We start from the raw sequence: 17,063 nt of genomic DNA on the forward strand, positions 1-17,063 counted from the left end.
ATCTTCATAATGAAGATGCAGTTTTAAACTAAATATACATGTAAAATTATTTATATTAACCCCTAATGGTTAAATGGGTTAATGAGTCTGTTACATCCTAGTGGATACATTTAGCTATTTTGTAAAGTTTTCTATCAGTTTGTAAAGTGTGATCTATACATGCGATATAATAATATTGTTTTTGAGCTAACTATTGTAAATTATACATTGTAAGATATATTGTATGTTACTATGTCAAGTTAATTAATAACATTTATTTTTTACGGATTGAATTTTTTGTGGTTTGATACGTCAGAAAATTGTTAAAAAAATTTTATTTCGTACGTTTGTCTGTCATTGCATTAAATTTTATAATGCATAATAAAATAATTGCAGTTTATTATTTAATGTATATGCCATATGAAAAAGTATTCTAATGATAAGTAACATGTTGATAGTCAAATTGAAGCGTGTTTATCTCATTTCTTCATTACATATTTAAAATATTTAGTACATGAAATATACTAAAATTATAAGTTACGAAAAATTATTATCAATATCTTATTTAAAATGTTGGAAATGTCAAGGATACTTAATTATAATTATAAATCTTTAATTATATAAATTTTTTCTCTAATTGTTATTAATGTTTACACTGTCTCCTGTGTGATTATTGTACATATTTGATAAAAATACTGTCAAGATTAAAAAGAATTTGCCTGGATCGATCAAGTTTTTTTCTTCCTGAATATTCCTAAATATTATTTCTTATCCTGTACTTACCATACAATTCTACAGCTCACAATGCCATACAGATCCTATTTAATGAAACTAGTAATCGAAATAATTTATAATAAAAATAACAATTGACGTTATAGTGTTTTATGTAGAATAAATACCATGGTTGTCTTGAAGTAAACGATTAATTTTACCACGGCTATCTTTTGTGGCAAAAACCATCTTTGCTATGAAAAAAAAATTTGAGAACCTCTGCTATGTCAGGAAAGAACATTGTATATGTATACACTATCAAATGTATCTGGATAACCAGTAACACTTCATGCGTCACTAATTTACAAACCTCTCCCTGACCTGACCCATTCTCATGAATAATTAATGTAACTTCTAGCAGTATAAACACAGTGTATAAATCTCAAAATAATAAATGTGCTGGAAATGTAAATTTTTCTCGCGGACTTTCGATCAATTTTTGTCTAAATGTCACAAATTACAAAAGTAAATTGCACGCTTTGCATCTTCCGCTCATATCATGTATCGTAACAGAAAATCGATTACTCAACTTCCGAAATTCATGAAAAATCACAGTTCATCGTCTATTAATAATTTTTACATTTTAAGAACTTTCCTCAATATTAATATTTATATAAGAAACGGGATTTTTTTTCAGGATAGCGGAATATTACTAATTTCATTAATTCTACACGTATCATTTATTATTCTCTCTTTACAGTAACGATTCCGTCATCATCGGTCATTATCGAGAGATCGATAATCGATCTTTCTTCTCGCTTTAAATTTTTTTTAGTTTTTGTTTGTAGATCTCCGCATGCGCGATCTCTGGAATTGACGTAAACAAATAATGAAAAAAAAAATACAAAGAATTTATATCAGTCTCTTTTTTACGTAAGCATTGAATAAAAACAATGAACGAACGACAGGCAAGCGTCATCGTGTCGTGACAATGTCATCGAAATGCCATGCGTGGCTTTTAAACGCAGCGACAGGCAGCTATCAATGACAGCTCGAAAGAAAAGATAGGATTGTATCGTTTTTAAAATAATATAATATTAAGTAAAATTATATATATATATATATATATGTATATACATATGCATATACGTTCCAAGACCATCGTTGTCCGATGAATTCTTTTAATTAATTTTGAGAACTAATAATAAACAACAGATAGATCATTTTCGTTAGAAGTTTGATATTTTACCCATCATTGCGTTCCATTTTGACATATTGTTATTTGTATTTAATTATACTCTAAATTGGACTTTTACGAGAAAAACAAAAATAAGTAAATATATAATTATATATAAAAATGTATATAAATTTATATACAATATATATTATATATAATAACTTAAACTAAAATTTTTATGAGAGCTTGCAGAAGAGTGTTGTGAGAAAAATTATATCCGTCACAAAATTTTCATCAAGAAATTTATTGTGGGGATCCTGAATTGTTTAAAAGAATCCATAAACTAATCGATGGTTCTGGGACATTATGTATGTGTATATATATATATATATATATATATTATAAACATAAAAATATGCTCCGGCCGTTCCCTTTCTACTTCCTTCAACCTCCTTGTCAGAATGTTTGTACTAAAATAATTAATTGTACATATCGCAAGACAAACGACAACGTATATTTTATCATGAAAAAATGAAAAAGATTATTTTAAAACTTGGTACATGTCGTGTGGCATAAGTATGTCTTTTATACTCACTGAAAATCCAACGCAAATGCTTGCATTTGGTTTCATATCGCGCGACACAGTAGCGCAATGACTCCCGTATGAAAATGATTCTTCAAATAGGCTGGCAGTTTATTTTGGAGAAGATTCTTTTTCACAGAGATGAGTGTATGTACAATGCGGTCGGAAGTAGCGATATGATATGTCGATTGGCATCTAATTCTTAAAGGATTGGAAGGGGAGAAGCGAAAGGGTATCGGCAAGAGCGACGAACGCAAATATTCGTATAAGTGCAGGCGGTGTATTATATACAGAGTCTATATTGAATTAACGTTAAAAATGGAAATGTACGCAGAGAAACGTAAAAATTCGGAGATCTGTATTCGGAGATATATATACACACATATATATATATATATATATATATATATATATATATATATATATATATATATATATATGTATATATAAGTGGAGTTTTCTATCACACATCAATTTTGGCGAAACGATTACCCTTTCGCGCGCGATCTCGCAAAAAGACGAGCGTCTTCGCCTGACGCAAAAGAAAAAAAAAAAAGAAAAAAAAAAAGAACAGAAAAAAATAACGAAATCGCGCAAATATGACGTTCCGACGGAGTTTTTTACCTAATCAAATCAAGAATCAGGACACACGTTATTTATCTTATTCCGACTGTTTCCGGTTCTTTCTTTCTTTCTTTCTCTTTCTCTCTCACCTCTGCGATGACAAATTGTTGATTCCGCTTAATTATCGTTCGCTTTTCGTTATTCCACTTTTTAAGAGTTTATCGCGCATAAACAAATATACACATACACACGCACGCATGAACATATTAAACGCATTCGCACATTGTACGCACACATACATACTCTTGCCTACATTTTCGCGCGTGTTACATCCCTCTCCGCGCACGAGGATTACAGAATCGATCTCGGCTCGGCGATCCATTTCGCTTATCTCGGCTCTCTCCTGAAATCTATTAACTAGCTGCAAAATCGCGTGTCGAGTCTTAATCATTGCTAAAAATAATTTCTACAAAAATTTGGACTGCGAGCGACGTTTTTTTTTTCTTTTTTCTTTTTTTTTTTTTTTTTTGTCAAAATAATATATAAAGAGAATTTTTGCCAACATTGCGTGTTGGCACGAAGACATTTGTCAATTGTGATCGTTCATTGTAACGCGTCGTACGCACGAAAAATTATGTGAACACCCTCATGAAAATGACTCTTACATTATAGAATATTGTCAAAAGTATATTTATATTAAAGATAAAATTCATTACGAACACGTTGCTGGTACGAAAACTTGCGTAACGTGTTGTACGCTACTTACATTAAACTAATGATCTTTTTTTCCCCCCTGCCATTAAAAACAGTATTCTTTTTTTACAATCGAAAACGTAATCCTCTCGAGATAAACGGAAGTAGATTTCATAAATACAATACTTTTATTGCGACAAATGTGAACGGTCTTTTTTAATAAGTAACGAACAAAGGGAAAATAACTAACGTATTCGGGCAACCAGCACTCGAATCATACAGATATCGGCGGAAATTAAGAATGACTACTAATCGATCGTTTCGTGCGTATTATACTGACTCGGCACTCGTATTATTCGGTAAAGTAACAATCTTTGCATCGCACAATCGATAACTTAAATCCAACTCATCTTCTCGATTTGAAAATTACGTAAAATATATCTTAGACATACAATTTATAATCAAAATTACTTCCGAATGCGGTCGACACATCTTTTTCTCCTCGCTTTTAAATCTGATGTCAAATAGTCTCCCCGATTTGATCGCAGAAAATATTTTATATCAACAACGAGCGAATATTCTAAAAATTTACAAATAACAGTTTGTTAAATTTCGTGTATTGACTAAAGCGTTTTCTCTCGTGAGAGCAGCATCTCGAAAAATTTTCACTTTAACGCGCGACCTCCACCTCCATACATTGGAGGACCAACTCAGAGGGGGTTGATTATCACATAAACATCTCTCTCCGGATTTGTGTGTATAATACCTATAATGAATCAAGAGTAATTCTCCTAAAAACGCTCGCGATTATAGGTCCCTTGATAATCGAACCCGCGGACAACACACTGTGCGTGTGTACACATGTCAAGAGATCGGAATTTCTACGTTTCATTAAAATCTCATACAGAAGAACACTGAGCGCGTCTCGCTCGCGAGAACCGGCGGACGATCCGCTCTGGAAGCGAGATGCCGAGCTTCCATTCGAGCTCGCACACTCTGTAATCGCCATACAAACGGTATATAACTCTACGCGTTATTCTGGAGATGTATTTGTAGGATATCTATATTATGTTAAAAAAGGGGTGAGCGAGAGGAGGATGCGGGGGAGTCGTAACATGTATGTACATATAAATGTGTGTGCGTGTATATATATATATACACGCACACACGCAACACACGCGCGCGCACACACACACGCACACACACACATGACACTGGCAGTATTAACTTTCATCTTCTTTTTCTTTCTCTTACGATCTCTTTCGTCGCGCATGCATTTCTTCCAAATTTGACACGCATAATCAAATGTAAATTTTATCGCGATAATTAACTAGACATCTCTCTTGTTTTCTCTCTCTTTCCATTCGCACACACAAGCGATTAAAATTCATCCATTTTATCCTTGTGGCGTTACAATAATTTCTTTCCGACGATAAAGACCCGAACTACTGGGTCTCGATACAAAAAAATCGTCACTCTTAGACTCGTATCAGAAATCATATGTGAACTCTCGTATAAAATACTGCGATATCGCGAAGATGATACTCGTTGTTGCAACATGATCGATCGCCTTGTAACGCATCGTTTTTTAACGCGATACGCATTATTCGCTGAATGTTGCTTCTTTATTCTATTTAAGCATATGATACGAGGGAAATAAACGGAATTGTTGACGGAACTGTGCCTCATATCGCTTTGATATTTTAAACCATTAATAAAAGGAGATAACGTGGAAGAATTTAAGACTCGTATATTTTTAATTCATTATAGTTCATTATGTCATAGACGCAAAATTTAAGTTGTTTTAGCTGTCTCGGAATTCCTGATCTCTTAACCCAGCTGTCTTGAATTGCGACTATGTAATACAGATTAATAAAATGGATCGAATACTTTCCCTTTTTTAAGGAATTAATAAATGTAGGTGTAATTAAGTCCGTATGTGTTTTAATTTTACAAGGTTCATAGATAGATTGATCAGAATTATCGATAAATCATCAAAATGTATCAAAATTTAAAGCTATTTACTAAAATTCTGAAGAGACCTTTCGATATATTTTATCAATCTGTATTATTATCAAACACAAGTGATGTAGCATACAAAATTAGCTTGACTTATAACGCAAAAAAAATGTATACAATTTATTATTCTTGACGTCATATACTTCAATACGGCTGTAGTGAGATCAGCAACTTTAAAAACACAAGAAGTTTACCTCGAATAAAAAATAACTCTTAATCATACACAACAATACTATAGGGAGCAAATCTCTGGCACAGAAAGACTATTAGTTAGTGTTAATTAGAGTGTAACTAATATTAATTAGCAACCCGGTAAGAATGTTAACTAAGTCATTTTTCTTTTGTTAGGAATAAAGTTCAATATTTTATCACCATACTTCGATATTTTGCTATTTTATCAGGTATGCCCATATCAGTAAAACACGGAGATAGAAGTATGTAATAAACATCATTTATACGTGTGAAAGAAACAAGATATTAACCAATAGCAGGCCAAGGTCATAAGAAATGCAATAGCGTAGGTAGGTTTCTAAAATTCACTGCAATTCACAAAGAGTATTGGATATAAATTATGCCATCGTATAATGTCTTCTCATATTTTGTACGCTTCAAGATTTATCCCCTACAATATTGACGTAGAATTAAAAAAAAGATTCACGCAGTAAAAAAGAAAAAAACATTAAATATTTCTCCAATTCTTTTGAAAATTTGATAAATTAAATATTTGAAGTTTACGAATCTCCCACGGCATCTCTTACATCTCGAACACGAAAAATACAAGTTCATACTACGCTTCACACTTTCGTTAAACTTATCGAATGTGCATACATGTACGCGTCGTAACTTTATCGAGCAACGTGTCTCCGCGAAATCCCATGCTCGAAACGTTTACTCGCATTCGTGTATGGAATAATGTGAGCGACGATACATATAAACGCGAATGAAAATGTGTCATTTAATTATTATATCATAGCGCGCAACGCATTGTTCAACGTCATTTATTAAATATAACTTAGACGTTTGGCAGTGTCCATTTCTTTTGTCTTCGTCTCCATATTACCTACATATTACTCTGTAGAGTATGCTGTGGTATGAATCGAAAAAGACGTTCCTAAAATCGCTTCAACTATGTAACAAACACATGATACAATTTGCGTAAAGTAGAAATTTCTTAAAGTAATATCTATTCCAGAATTGTTACATCTATCCAGTAAATTTAAAAAATTCGATGAGAATTATATAATTGCTGTTAAATTAAAACGTAAAAATGCATGATTACGATTATATATAAAAATCTGCTCATGAAGCTAGCAGTATCTTACGAATGATGCGAGAATTTTTACACGAAAGATGATTCGTCGTAGCCGAAAATTGACTTTTGCTATTGTATAAGTTTTACAAAAATTATTTGCCTATGGAATTATTTGCAAAAGGAAGATTTTTTCTGTTACTTGCTTCACATCTTATAACTATGTAATAAAAAAGTAATTCGCGCATAAAATATTTCTCATTTCATACCACAGTGGTCTCGGATTATTTAAGCCTCTTCCAAGAAATCAAAATGCAAAAGTATCATTTGCATTTAGATGTATCATTGCGTTTAAAAGTTTTACATAAATAGCAGATACAAAACAAAAATACTTATATTTTAAAATGTTGAATGAAGCAGGCGAGCTATTTATGGACTTGTCATTAATTATAAGATACTGGGAAACACGCATGTGAGAGAAATATATATTCCAGAATAATTATATCTATCCAGTGAATGGAAAAAATTCGATGAGAATTGTTTTATAGCATTAACGTAAAAATGCTTATTTTAAATATGATTATGATCATATATATATATAAAAATCCGCTCGTGAATAAACTTTTATATCGTATAAAAAATAAACAAGAGTTTATATACATCACGCTAGTTTCCCGTTAAAATGTCAAACGAACACATGTATCTGCAAAATATCGAACGAAATTCGATCATGAGAGCGGACCTCGGTAATAAAATTATTATAAACGGAAATCAAATGCTTAGTTAAATCTTCTAATAAGCTCTTTTGATTTGAAATTCTAATAATGACTATACAACCGCAATGTCTACATTGTATCGCTTAGAGAGTTGCTTTATAGATATTTTCTGATTAGTAAGTCATGACCATAGATTCTGTGCACAGTCTGAGGTACAAAAATGTTTCTTATACAATAATCCCAGCAGGATTATCCAGAGTTGTATAAAATAATCTGTATCAAAAATTATCGTAAGAGAATTTGTGACGCTGTTACATTTTACTGTGATTATCGTGTCTAAACTGTGTGCTACACGATTGTTCCGATATATATAATATATAAACCTATTTATGTACAGTTGCAATTTAGCATCTAGTGATTTAATGCACAAAGATTAATTTCTTACAGTGCACGACTACACGATATAATGAGCTCACAATATTGTGTGCCTGTTAACACAGTTTTGCGTAGTCGAAATTTACGGCGTTATCCTTTGCACAGATAAACTTGGCCAATTTACTTACATATTCACCGAGTGCGTCGTTCGCAGTTAGATTTAAGTGATACGAAAAAAGTGTGCCGTTTTTCCTTCTTTAGTCTTGTATAATAGTGAGCAATGCTAAGTCTGCACCTTCATCGTCTCAAGTATATCGCTTCGAATCTGATCTGTACGAAAAAATACTACTAGTGATTGGCACAATTCTATTTTTCTTTTTTTATGTATTATTCATTGTTATTATTGCATATGTAAACCGAGTAAATAAAAAGGTATAACAATCATGATAATACATCAAATTTGTTGAAAAATTTTGATTTGCATCGTATTGTCATCTACTTGGAAAGTAAAATGTAATCCAAGACAATGAAGTTACAGAAACCACAGAGACTATCTCTACACAAGTGTATTGAAAAATAACCTTCGCAGTATATACGTCTGCTTTGTTTTATTCTTTTACCACTAGCCACTAACATTCTCGCTAGTACGTTAGTTCAAGTGAGAGGAACAACTGTCTGTTACAATTCACTTTTATTATGTCATAACTCATGGTCTTATCTGTTATATTCAGGGATGATTGGTCAATCTTTCTGTAAATGAACGTAAAGCACACGAAACTTAATTTTCGCGCGGCTTACATCATCGATCCCTCCCCGCAAGTCTACTATGCTACACTATTTACAATTGATAAGCAATACATCTGATTGTTCTTGTAAATATTTTTAAAACGAGCATTTTTTTCCTATTTATTTCATTAAAATAGATATGCTAAAAGGATGTGTTAAAATGATAAAAGTATATATGCATTGAAATCAATATGAAATGTATATGCTTTTTATGGCTAAAAATAGATGAATAGATAAAAATAGATGCACCCAGCAATATAATGTGATAGTCATAAACTGTTGTAGTAAGAACATTTGGATTAATAATTTAATGGAACACGATGTACATTTACAAGAACATTCACATATTCTACGCCGATAAATACACACATTTTTATGAAATGTATGTAACAAGTGGCAGTGCATTGACGCAAAATAATTCATCACAATCATTTTGCTGTAAAATACCGGGAATTGATTATAAGATTCCGGCAGCTAATCGCCATCTTACACACTTGATGTCAACTTAAAATTTGTATACGATTGCAATATATTCGTAGTAAGCGGATTATTATTTACCGTTAAGTATTGATTCCCTCCCATTCGATGAGGTATTGTGTCTGACCGTTTGGTCCTATCCTCTTCGCTTTGATGACAAACTTTTCACCAGCAGCTATTCTATTAGCTGCACCGAAGTAAATATTCACCGATGACTTCAGATCATCCAGAGATATGTCAGGCGCACTTTGCTTCACAGGCGAACACTTTGGAGATGAAGGCATGCTGTTCTTTCTTTGCGGTTGCGAATCGGGAGGAGGTAATTTATCATTACTCTGCCGCTGTCTCAACCTCCTACCATTTAAGGCATAATCCACACAATTCCCAATTTGACTACTCGCACTGCTCGAGGCACCATTATATGAACTTCTTAAATTCCTGGCAAATTCACTTTTAACTTCATTATTACGAGCTGGTAGAATAGCCGCCGTCTTACTGGCGGTTTGTTGAAATTGTTGCTGTAATTGTAACTGCTGTTGGGACGGACGTCCTCGTCGATGTTGCCTTCTGCGCTTCACTTGTCCATTTCTGTCGACGATAATATCCTTCTCAGATAGCTGCCTCTTGGCTGGACGCACCACCGGTGGTTGCGAGATCACAGGTGTCAGCGGTAGAGGCAAGGTGATGGGACACTGGTTGTAAGATAACGGCGTACTCGAATTTCCTTGATTAAGACTACAAGGCGTTCCCACCAAATCACTGAATGGATTATTTTTTCCCTCAAAATCTTTGGGTGGTGGAATAAATGAATCGAGAGTTCCTCTTGAGCTGGTCTCGTCTCCGCTCGTATCCGCGGGCGTCGAAGGTGGCAGAGGATGCATCAGATCCACAGAGCTAGGCACGGATAGCTCGGACATACCTGACGTTGTGGCTGGTGGTGTCGGTGGTCCAGAAACAGAAGTCGGAGGTGTTGGTGGTAAATCGGATGCTTCTGAACTTCGTGATTTGCTCTGCATTAAAATAAAAAAAAAAGGCAAATGACACTATAATAGCATTATAAATAAGATGCATGCATGGTAAAAAAACGATGGAACAATTTTTTTGCTTTTCAGGTAATAATAGTTAATCGAAAGATCAATCGCGCGATTATCAATTGCTTTTCTTACTCATAGACGTATAATATATTAGACTCCTCGTTCCCTATGTCTTCAATTGTCAAGACGTGTCAGAAAATAGAAAGAGAGAGAGAGAGCATGCTTTACCTAATCATCCTGTCTTTTTGTAATGTTGTCAAGTAAAGTTGTCTTTGTTACAGTGACCCAAAGCATGCTCTCTCTGTTCAATTTTTGACGTCTGTTGAGCCAAACGTACAGTGTTTGTATGTTATATGTCTATGTTCCTATTATATGATTTATATACACGAATGTGAAATGATATAAGAGAAAAATCTATCTTTATACCTTGGCAATGGCATTTTTCAATAATTTTCTCGCTTTTCTGTATCTTGCTTCTCGAACTCCTTGCGATTTTCCCATGGTACCATCTCCGCATATTTTCTCCCTTTTCTTATGTTTACGTAACATTCTTTCTCGTGAACTACCTAACGCCATTAGACGACGTCTTCTTTGTAAACTCAACTTTGGAAATGGGAATGATTTTTTTACAAAACCGCCGCCGCTATACCTGTAAGAATAAACAAAATTTTTTTATAAGAAATCCATTACATGAAATAACGTTTTATATTTGCTTGTACATAGAGGCACAAATAGTAAAAATTCTTAAATTCTTATCATTGTCAAGAGAAAGTGATTTTATAAATTATATATACATAAAGAATGAAATACCTTTCTCTTAATGATTGCGTCGATTGACTGGGTGGACTTGGACTCGGACACGAGCTTTGTTCTGCTTCCGAATTTTGATAAATTGTACCTCGCATTACTAGATCTGAGGGATTCACAGGAATTTCTACATTCTCGGCCACGCTTTGCCTCAATGCAATCAATTGTTTTGTACTTTCTGGCAAACTTACAGGACTGAAATAATTAAATTTTGCATATTGCATAAACGCAAATACATATAGGGGAACGTGGGGTAGAACGGCACCGCGGGTTACAATGGTGCAGAGTCGATATCTTTTTACAGAGATGCTACCATATCATTAAATATGTTGCACAATTATTGCTATTAGGTATCTCTTTCTGTGTGCTGTTATCAGTGGTTGCAATATTTTTAGTTAAAAGTTATTATAAATTATTTAATGCACTTGCTGTGCTCTCCGCGACTGAATTGTAATTCTTCGATATATTTACATAAGGTAAACAATGAGAAAATTCTATTTTTTATTACCGTAAACACATTTATGTTTTAAAATGATCTTTTCTTATTAATTTCATACTGTGTCTATGTAAATATTGATTAATTATAATTTTTTATATGATCAAAAGTAAATAAATACGTTTTGAGACTTAATGAAATATTAGCCCACAAAATATTGTACTTTTTATTTTTATACTAGAGAAAGAGAGTAGATGCTGTCTTTGAAAATTAATACCAAAAATTATTATATTAAAGGATATTTTTCCATGTTTTAAAAAGAAAAATATTTATTATAACAAGAGAATTGTTTTTATTTATTAATTTATAGTTATCATTTAAAAATACAAATCTATATTCTTATGTTCTATATATTATATTATAATATACAACTTTTAAGAAGTTTTAGACATAAATGTTAATAAAATAAACAAGTTTTGGAGGTAGTTCATTATACCCCGCATGAAAAGCTATCACTATAAAAAGATATCACGAAAATCTAGGCTTTTACTAAATCAATAATCTCGTCTATTTAAACTATTATTTTATAATAAACTTATGTTTTTTCTTATAGTGGATATAGTGAATATTCCAAAAAATATTTTGGTAAAAAAAAAGATCGATTTATTTTTTTTAATATGTTGAAAACTTGCTCAAATTACGTTAGCCGTTCTACCCCACGTTCCTCTATACTCTGTAAATTGCTATAATTGACATTGTCATATATCTATCTGCTATGCATAATATTATTAACCTACTAACCCTATTTGTGGAGGAAGATATTGCAGTCTTTTGTTAACACCCAACCAACATCTACGTAATACAGAATCATCTATTTCACCGGATGCTGGAAGATTGACGACTGGACAGGGTGGTGGCAATCTGACACGGAGGCCCCATATTGTAGTGCGTTTTTTTATTTCTCTACCACATTTGAATCTAGTTCTGTTGTTGGTCAATATTGACAATATTGATTCCCTGCGTACTTCAATACTAACGTCTCTAATCTAAAAGTATACAACAAACATTATATCGAGTACTAAAACGTCAAACACATTAAAATATTGAACTGCATAGTCTATTTTAATAAAAATACAAGATTCTTACCCGTGGTGGAAGTTGTAACGTATACCAGTTGTCATTCGCGTAAGGAATAATAACAGTGTCCAAGTCATAATACTTTTTAGCGTTATAAACAGTCAGATTGTACAACATCAGGTGCACCAGATCTACCCACTTCATTTCTAAACGTCGAACAAATTCTTTCCCATGATTGCACATTGAACAAACAAACACATAAAATCTGCAATCATTAGTGATTCAATCATGTTAATACAGGATAATAGTATAATTAAAATGGATTAAATTTAATTAAATACAATGACATTCTTGTATTTGCACTCACCTATCACCACTGTACAAAGGGTGAGTTAAGCATCTGATGCACTTTTCATGAAACCATTGCTTACAACGAGCACATTGTAACATTTGCGCATACCATTCACCATTAAGCCCACAATAACAATAAATTTGTTCGGCGTTTACTCTGTGATGCGCATCCCAGCTTAACATATCAGGCTGAAATCATAATAATAAAGTTATCAATAAAAACATATTATCTTCCTAATCTGTTATCCTTTACAAATTATATCAAAAGAATACATAATCAGAGAAACTATTTGTCAAATTAATAATGAACATTTTATTATATCTTTGAATCTTACGTCATACGGCAATTTTGTCATGTCATCTGGTGGTGGTTGAGGTTGGTCCCTACCGCTGCAAACTTTTCTGATGCTTGCTTTAACCATAGAAGTTTTTGGCTCGCAAGGTTCACGCGTACGCGGCTGGTTATCTGTGCATCTTTTACACATCCAGTGAGTATCCGCACCTGGCTCTTGTTTTGGTATTTGAGGCTACAAATATACATGTTTCTCTTTTACTAAGCTACTACTCCATATCTCTATCAGATTTCTTTTCAATTCAATCATGGCAATTTCAATCCAATCAATATTTTTATCTCAAATATATATATATATAAATAGGTTTCCATACCTGATGACACATTTGATGATAGCCACGGCCACATTTGTCACAAACAATAATGTCATTATCAGTCTTAGGCTGAGATTTTTTGCAAAGAACACACATAACATCCGAGTCTGGCATAGCCAGCTTTGTCAGCTCTTTAAACGAGGACCAGGAAGATGTGTTGTCCATAAAATTGACAAGACATCTTTCCCTTGCCAAGTCCACCTATACAAAAAGAATATTGTTGTACCGTCGTATGAATTTTATATTTGAATAAAACAAAATTACTAATTAGAGTTATTTGCTTACCTCGACAACTGTACCAAGGTAAAATTTGCCATCTTTATGTTGAAGAACATCATCTCCATGGGAGAAGCCAATTCGCTGTTCCCTTGTGGTGCTATCCGGAGCTGCCAGACTTTCCTCAGGTTCTGACATTTTCTACCCTGTTTCTAAATAACAAATAATAAGATGTAACAATGACAACACACTTTTATTTATAATAGAAAAATACGTGATAAAATTTCCAGGGATATATCCATTAGAAATAAAATTCAACTCAACATATCTGTAAATACAAAAAAAAAAAAAAAAAAAAAAAAACACAAAACCTGATAGATTATTTTAAACACACAATCTATGGATGATTTTCTGCAAAACACATCTTGAATTTACGCTTTGAAATAATAGTTTTTCATAATGGCAAATATAAAGGGCACAGCACGTGGAAAAATAATTATTAAATTTACTTTAAGAATTTATAAAACTGTAGATATATTGTGGTCTCGTGCATGCACTTAACTATAATCTTATATTTTTTTATTATTTGTTATAGCATTGTATATTTTTTTTATTATTTAACAACAGTCTTATATTTTTCAATATTATTATTTGAAATTAAAATCGTACATAAATATCACCGATTATCGCAAATAATTTCACAAATCTACGATTCGAAAGCTTCCTTTTAGGAGAGAAAAACTAACGGCAATATTACAACGCGAAACGTTACCATTGACGCTCAGGAAAGCGTTCGATCCCGCAAAACGAGGTACGCACGCTTCTCTATCCCTGCTGTTCTAGAAAAATCACCAGGTAAATCGCGATCTGTCGCCACCTGCCACGGCGGATAACGTTGCACGATTCGTGCGAGGGTTAGCCCGGAGGAGCGATCGCGACCATATGATCGGCGTTTCATTAAAATGAAAATAAAAAAAGGGTCAAAATAAAAATAAAAAGTCTGGTGCACTCACTCTCGCCACCGAAGGAGAGAGCGCCGCGACGACGCTGTTCCGAGTTCCGAGTCGATCGCGCGATGCGACACATTCATCGGATACATCGCAGATTCATCGCGGGATCTCGGCGAGTCACAACAAATTTCGCCGGACACGCTCTACGCGACGACTCGACGCCCGCGTAAAGCGTTTGGCAACGATCAATCGACAAGGATGGCGTGGAATAGAGAGAAGGATAAAGAAAGATAGAGAGAGAGAGAGAGAGAGAGAGAGAGAGAGAGGGAGAAAGAGATAGAATAAAAAAGAAAGATGGAGAGAGAGAAAGACCAACAACCCCTGGGAGACGATCGGTACCCGGGGCGGTGCGCTCGTCCCGGCAACGCGACGTTCCCGGTTGCCGGGGCGCGCGCGCGCGTACCTCGTAAATAAACTCCCATCCGAGCCGGCGACGGCCCGGGTCGTACCTCAGCGTCTCGGCCGTGGAATCACGCGCTGCTAATACGTGCGGGCCTCATTCTTCGACTCCGGTCAGCCATTTACAACGATCATGGGGGGGGCCCCGCCACGGTCGGCTCGCTCACGCTCGCTCGTTCGGCGCACTCGTGACAACAACAACGACGACGACGACGACGGCGACGGCGACGGCGACGACGGCGACGGCGGCGGCGACGACGGCGGCGGCGACGACGACGACGACGACGACGACGACGGCGGCGGCAAAGGGCCTGACTCCGCGCGGTTGCCACCGCACGGCGGCGACACGTCGGCGACACGCGCGTTGCCGCGCCGATCACGACGACGCCCCGGACACCCTCCGTAGGCCGGCACCGCACGATCACCAGACGCCCTCAATTGTTACACACGGCATCACCGCGGCGACTTCGGCGCACGTTCATTGCGTCTCGTGGAAATTCGAACGAGCACCGTCCGCCATGCTCGAGGAAACACTTGCCGTGAATAACTACGCGGATCAAGCGTGCGACCGTGGGGACGAGACTGTGAAACGCGCAGGGACGTAGCGAAGAATTGGGAAGCCCTTCTTCGGAGTTCACTTGCGTGTTCAAGTTTCTCTGAAAAGCCGCGTACCGTTTATTAAAGCCCGTATATCAGACTACGAATTAAAAATTGACGTTAAAGATTGAAATTTCATCTGTCAATACAAAGCAATTTTAGTTCCTTTTGCGTTCTGATTAGTCAAATTTTAATTTTTAATCTTCAATCTTGAATTTTCAATGCGTAGTCTGATACGGGCTTAAGATTCTTTCGTCCGAAATTCCTCCTTCGTTGCGCGCTTATGAATCATTTTTTATACATAGAGAATTGTATTTAAAATATTATAAATAATTATTAAAAAAATATAAAATATATTACTAGTTGAGATGATGAAAAAGAGATACTAATTTCAAACAATTTAAGCATAATTATAATTTAAAAAATACTTAATTAAAAATACTTGAAAAAATTAGAGTTTTATTAATTAGAGTGACAGATAAATATAAAAGTAAAAATTCGTTGTATATGTATGTAACAAATCTCACGTGTTACATTAGAAAATGACAGGTTTGGAACGTGGCCCTCGACACAAAGTGGTCGGAGTTGGGCAACATTTCGGTATCCTATTGCAGTGCAGACATAACATAAACAATCGATATTACTGTCCTTCAATCAACCGTAGTAATGTGACAAATACGAGCGGTCAAAGTTATTATTTAAGAAACAATCGTTTTTCGTTAATCGCGTTACTTTTATGAAGCGTAAACATATCTCAAACACTAGAGTAGTACTCCTTCCATAACAATGCACTCTTATCCGTATCGTGGAATTGTAAAATTACTCGTCCGAGTTTTTCTCCTTTATTTTTTATTTATCGTCGATCGTTTGACAGTAGTCGATCGATAAACATTGATTGAAACTTCAATGATTGAAACCTTGGACACAAGTTTATGTATATCTATCTTAAAGTTATTTTCTCTATGGTCATTATATATTTACCTATCTTATTCGCAGTGTCATTATAATGTAATTAAACTCCAGTCGTGTGATTTTTTTCATAAAACTGAATTACATGTAAAGTAACATTTTGCAGGCAAGTAACATTAAACATGTGCCTTTCTTTTATTTACTTGTCAACTTTTATCTTATTGTCAAACTC

General features: G+C 34.5%; 1 protein-coding gene across 5 annotated transcripts; it reads right to left on the reverse strand.

Moving 5' to 3' along the window:
• Positions 1 to 1,406: 1,406 nt before the first annotated feature.
• On the reverse strand, positions 1,407 to 16,094 carry Pcl (polycomb protein Pcl). Of its 5 annotated transcripts, none has more exons than XM_072896977.1 (11): positions 15,376 to 16,094; positions 13,986 to 14,128; positions 13,701 to 13,901; positions 13,370 to 13,561; positions 13,051 to 13,223; positions 12,753 to 12,948; positions 12,408 to 12,652; positions 11,174 to 11,365; positions 10,790 to 11,012; positions 9,411 to 10,339; positions 1,407 to 8,396 (listed from the first exon to the last, which is right to left on the reverse strand). In XM_072896977.1, the coding sequence occupies exons 2-10, from the start codon at positions 14,112 to 14,114 to the stop codon at positions 9,413 to 9,415; spliced, it is 2,478 nt and encodes an 825-aa protein (XP_072753078.1). In that variant the 5' UTR covers positions 14,115 to 14,128; positions 15,376 to 16,094; the 3' UTR covers positions 1,407 to 8,396; positions 9,411 to 9,412. The 5 variants fall into 5 exon arrangements, with proteins under 5 accessions (XP_072753078.1, XP_072753058.1, XP_072753048.1 ...); XM_072896957.1 differs by adding an exon at positions 14,689 to 14,755 and having other exon boundaries at positions 1,407 to 10,339; XM_072896947.1 differs by adding an exon at positions 14,689 to 14,755 and having other exon boundaries at positions 1,407 to 10,339; positions 15,330 to 16,094.
• Positions 16,095 to 17,063: the final 969 nt, after the last annotated feature.

Source organism: Anoplolepis gracilipes, chromosome 1 (genome assembly GCF_047496725.1).
Source record: "Anoplolepis gracilipes chromosome 1, ASM4749672v1, whole genome shotgun sequence".
NCBI classification, from domain to species: Eukaryota; Metazoa; Arthropoda; class Insecta; order Hymenoptera; family Formicidae; genus Anoplolepis; species Anoplolepis gracilipes.

Coding starts and splice junctions, on each gene's coding strand:
- Pcl (XM_072896977.1), bottom strand. CDS start 14,114: ATGTCAGAACCTGAGGAAAGTCTGGCAGCTCCGGATAGCACCACAAGG. Junction 13,224..13,369: donor TGACAAAATTGCCGTATGAC/GTAAGATTCAAA, acceptor TTATGATTTCAG/CCTGATATGTTAAGCTGGGA. Junction 10,340..10,789: donor TGAAAAATGCCATTGCCAAG/GTATAAAGATAG, acceptor ATTTTAATGCAG/AGCAAATCACGAAGTTCAGA.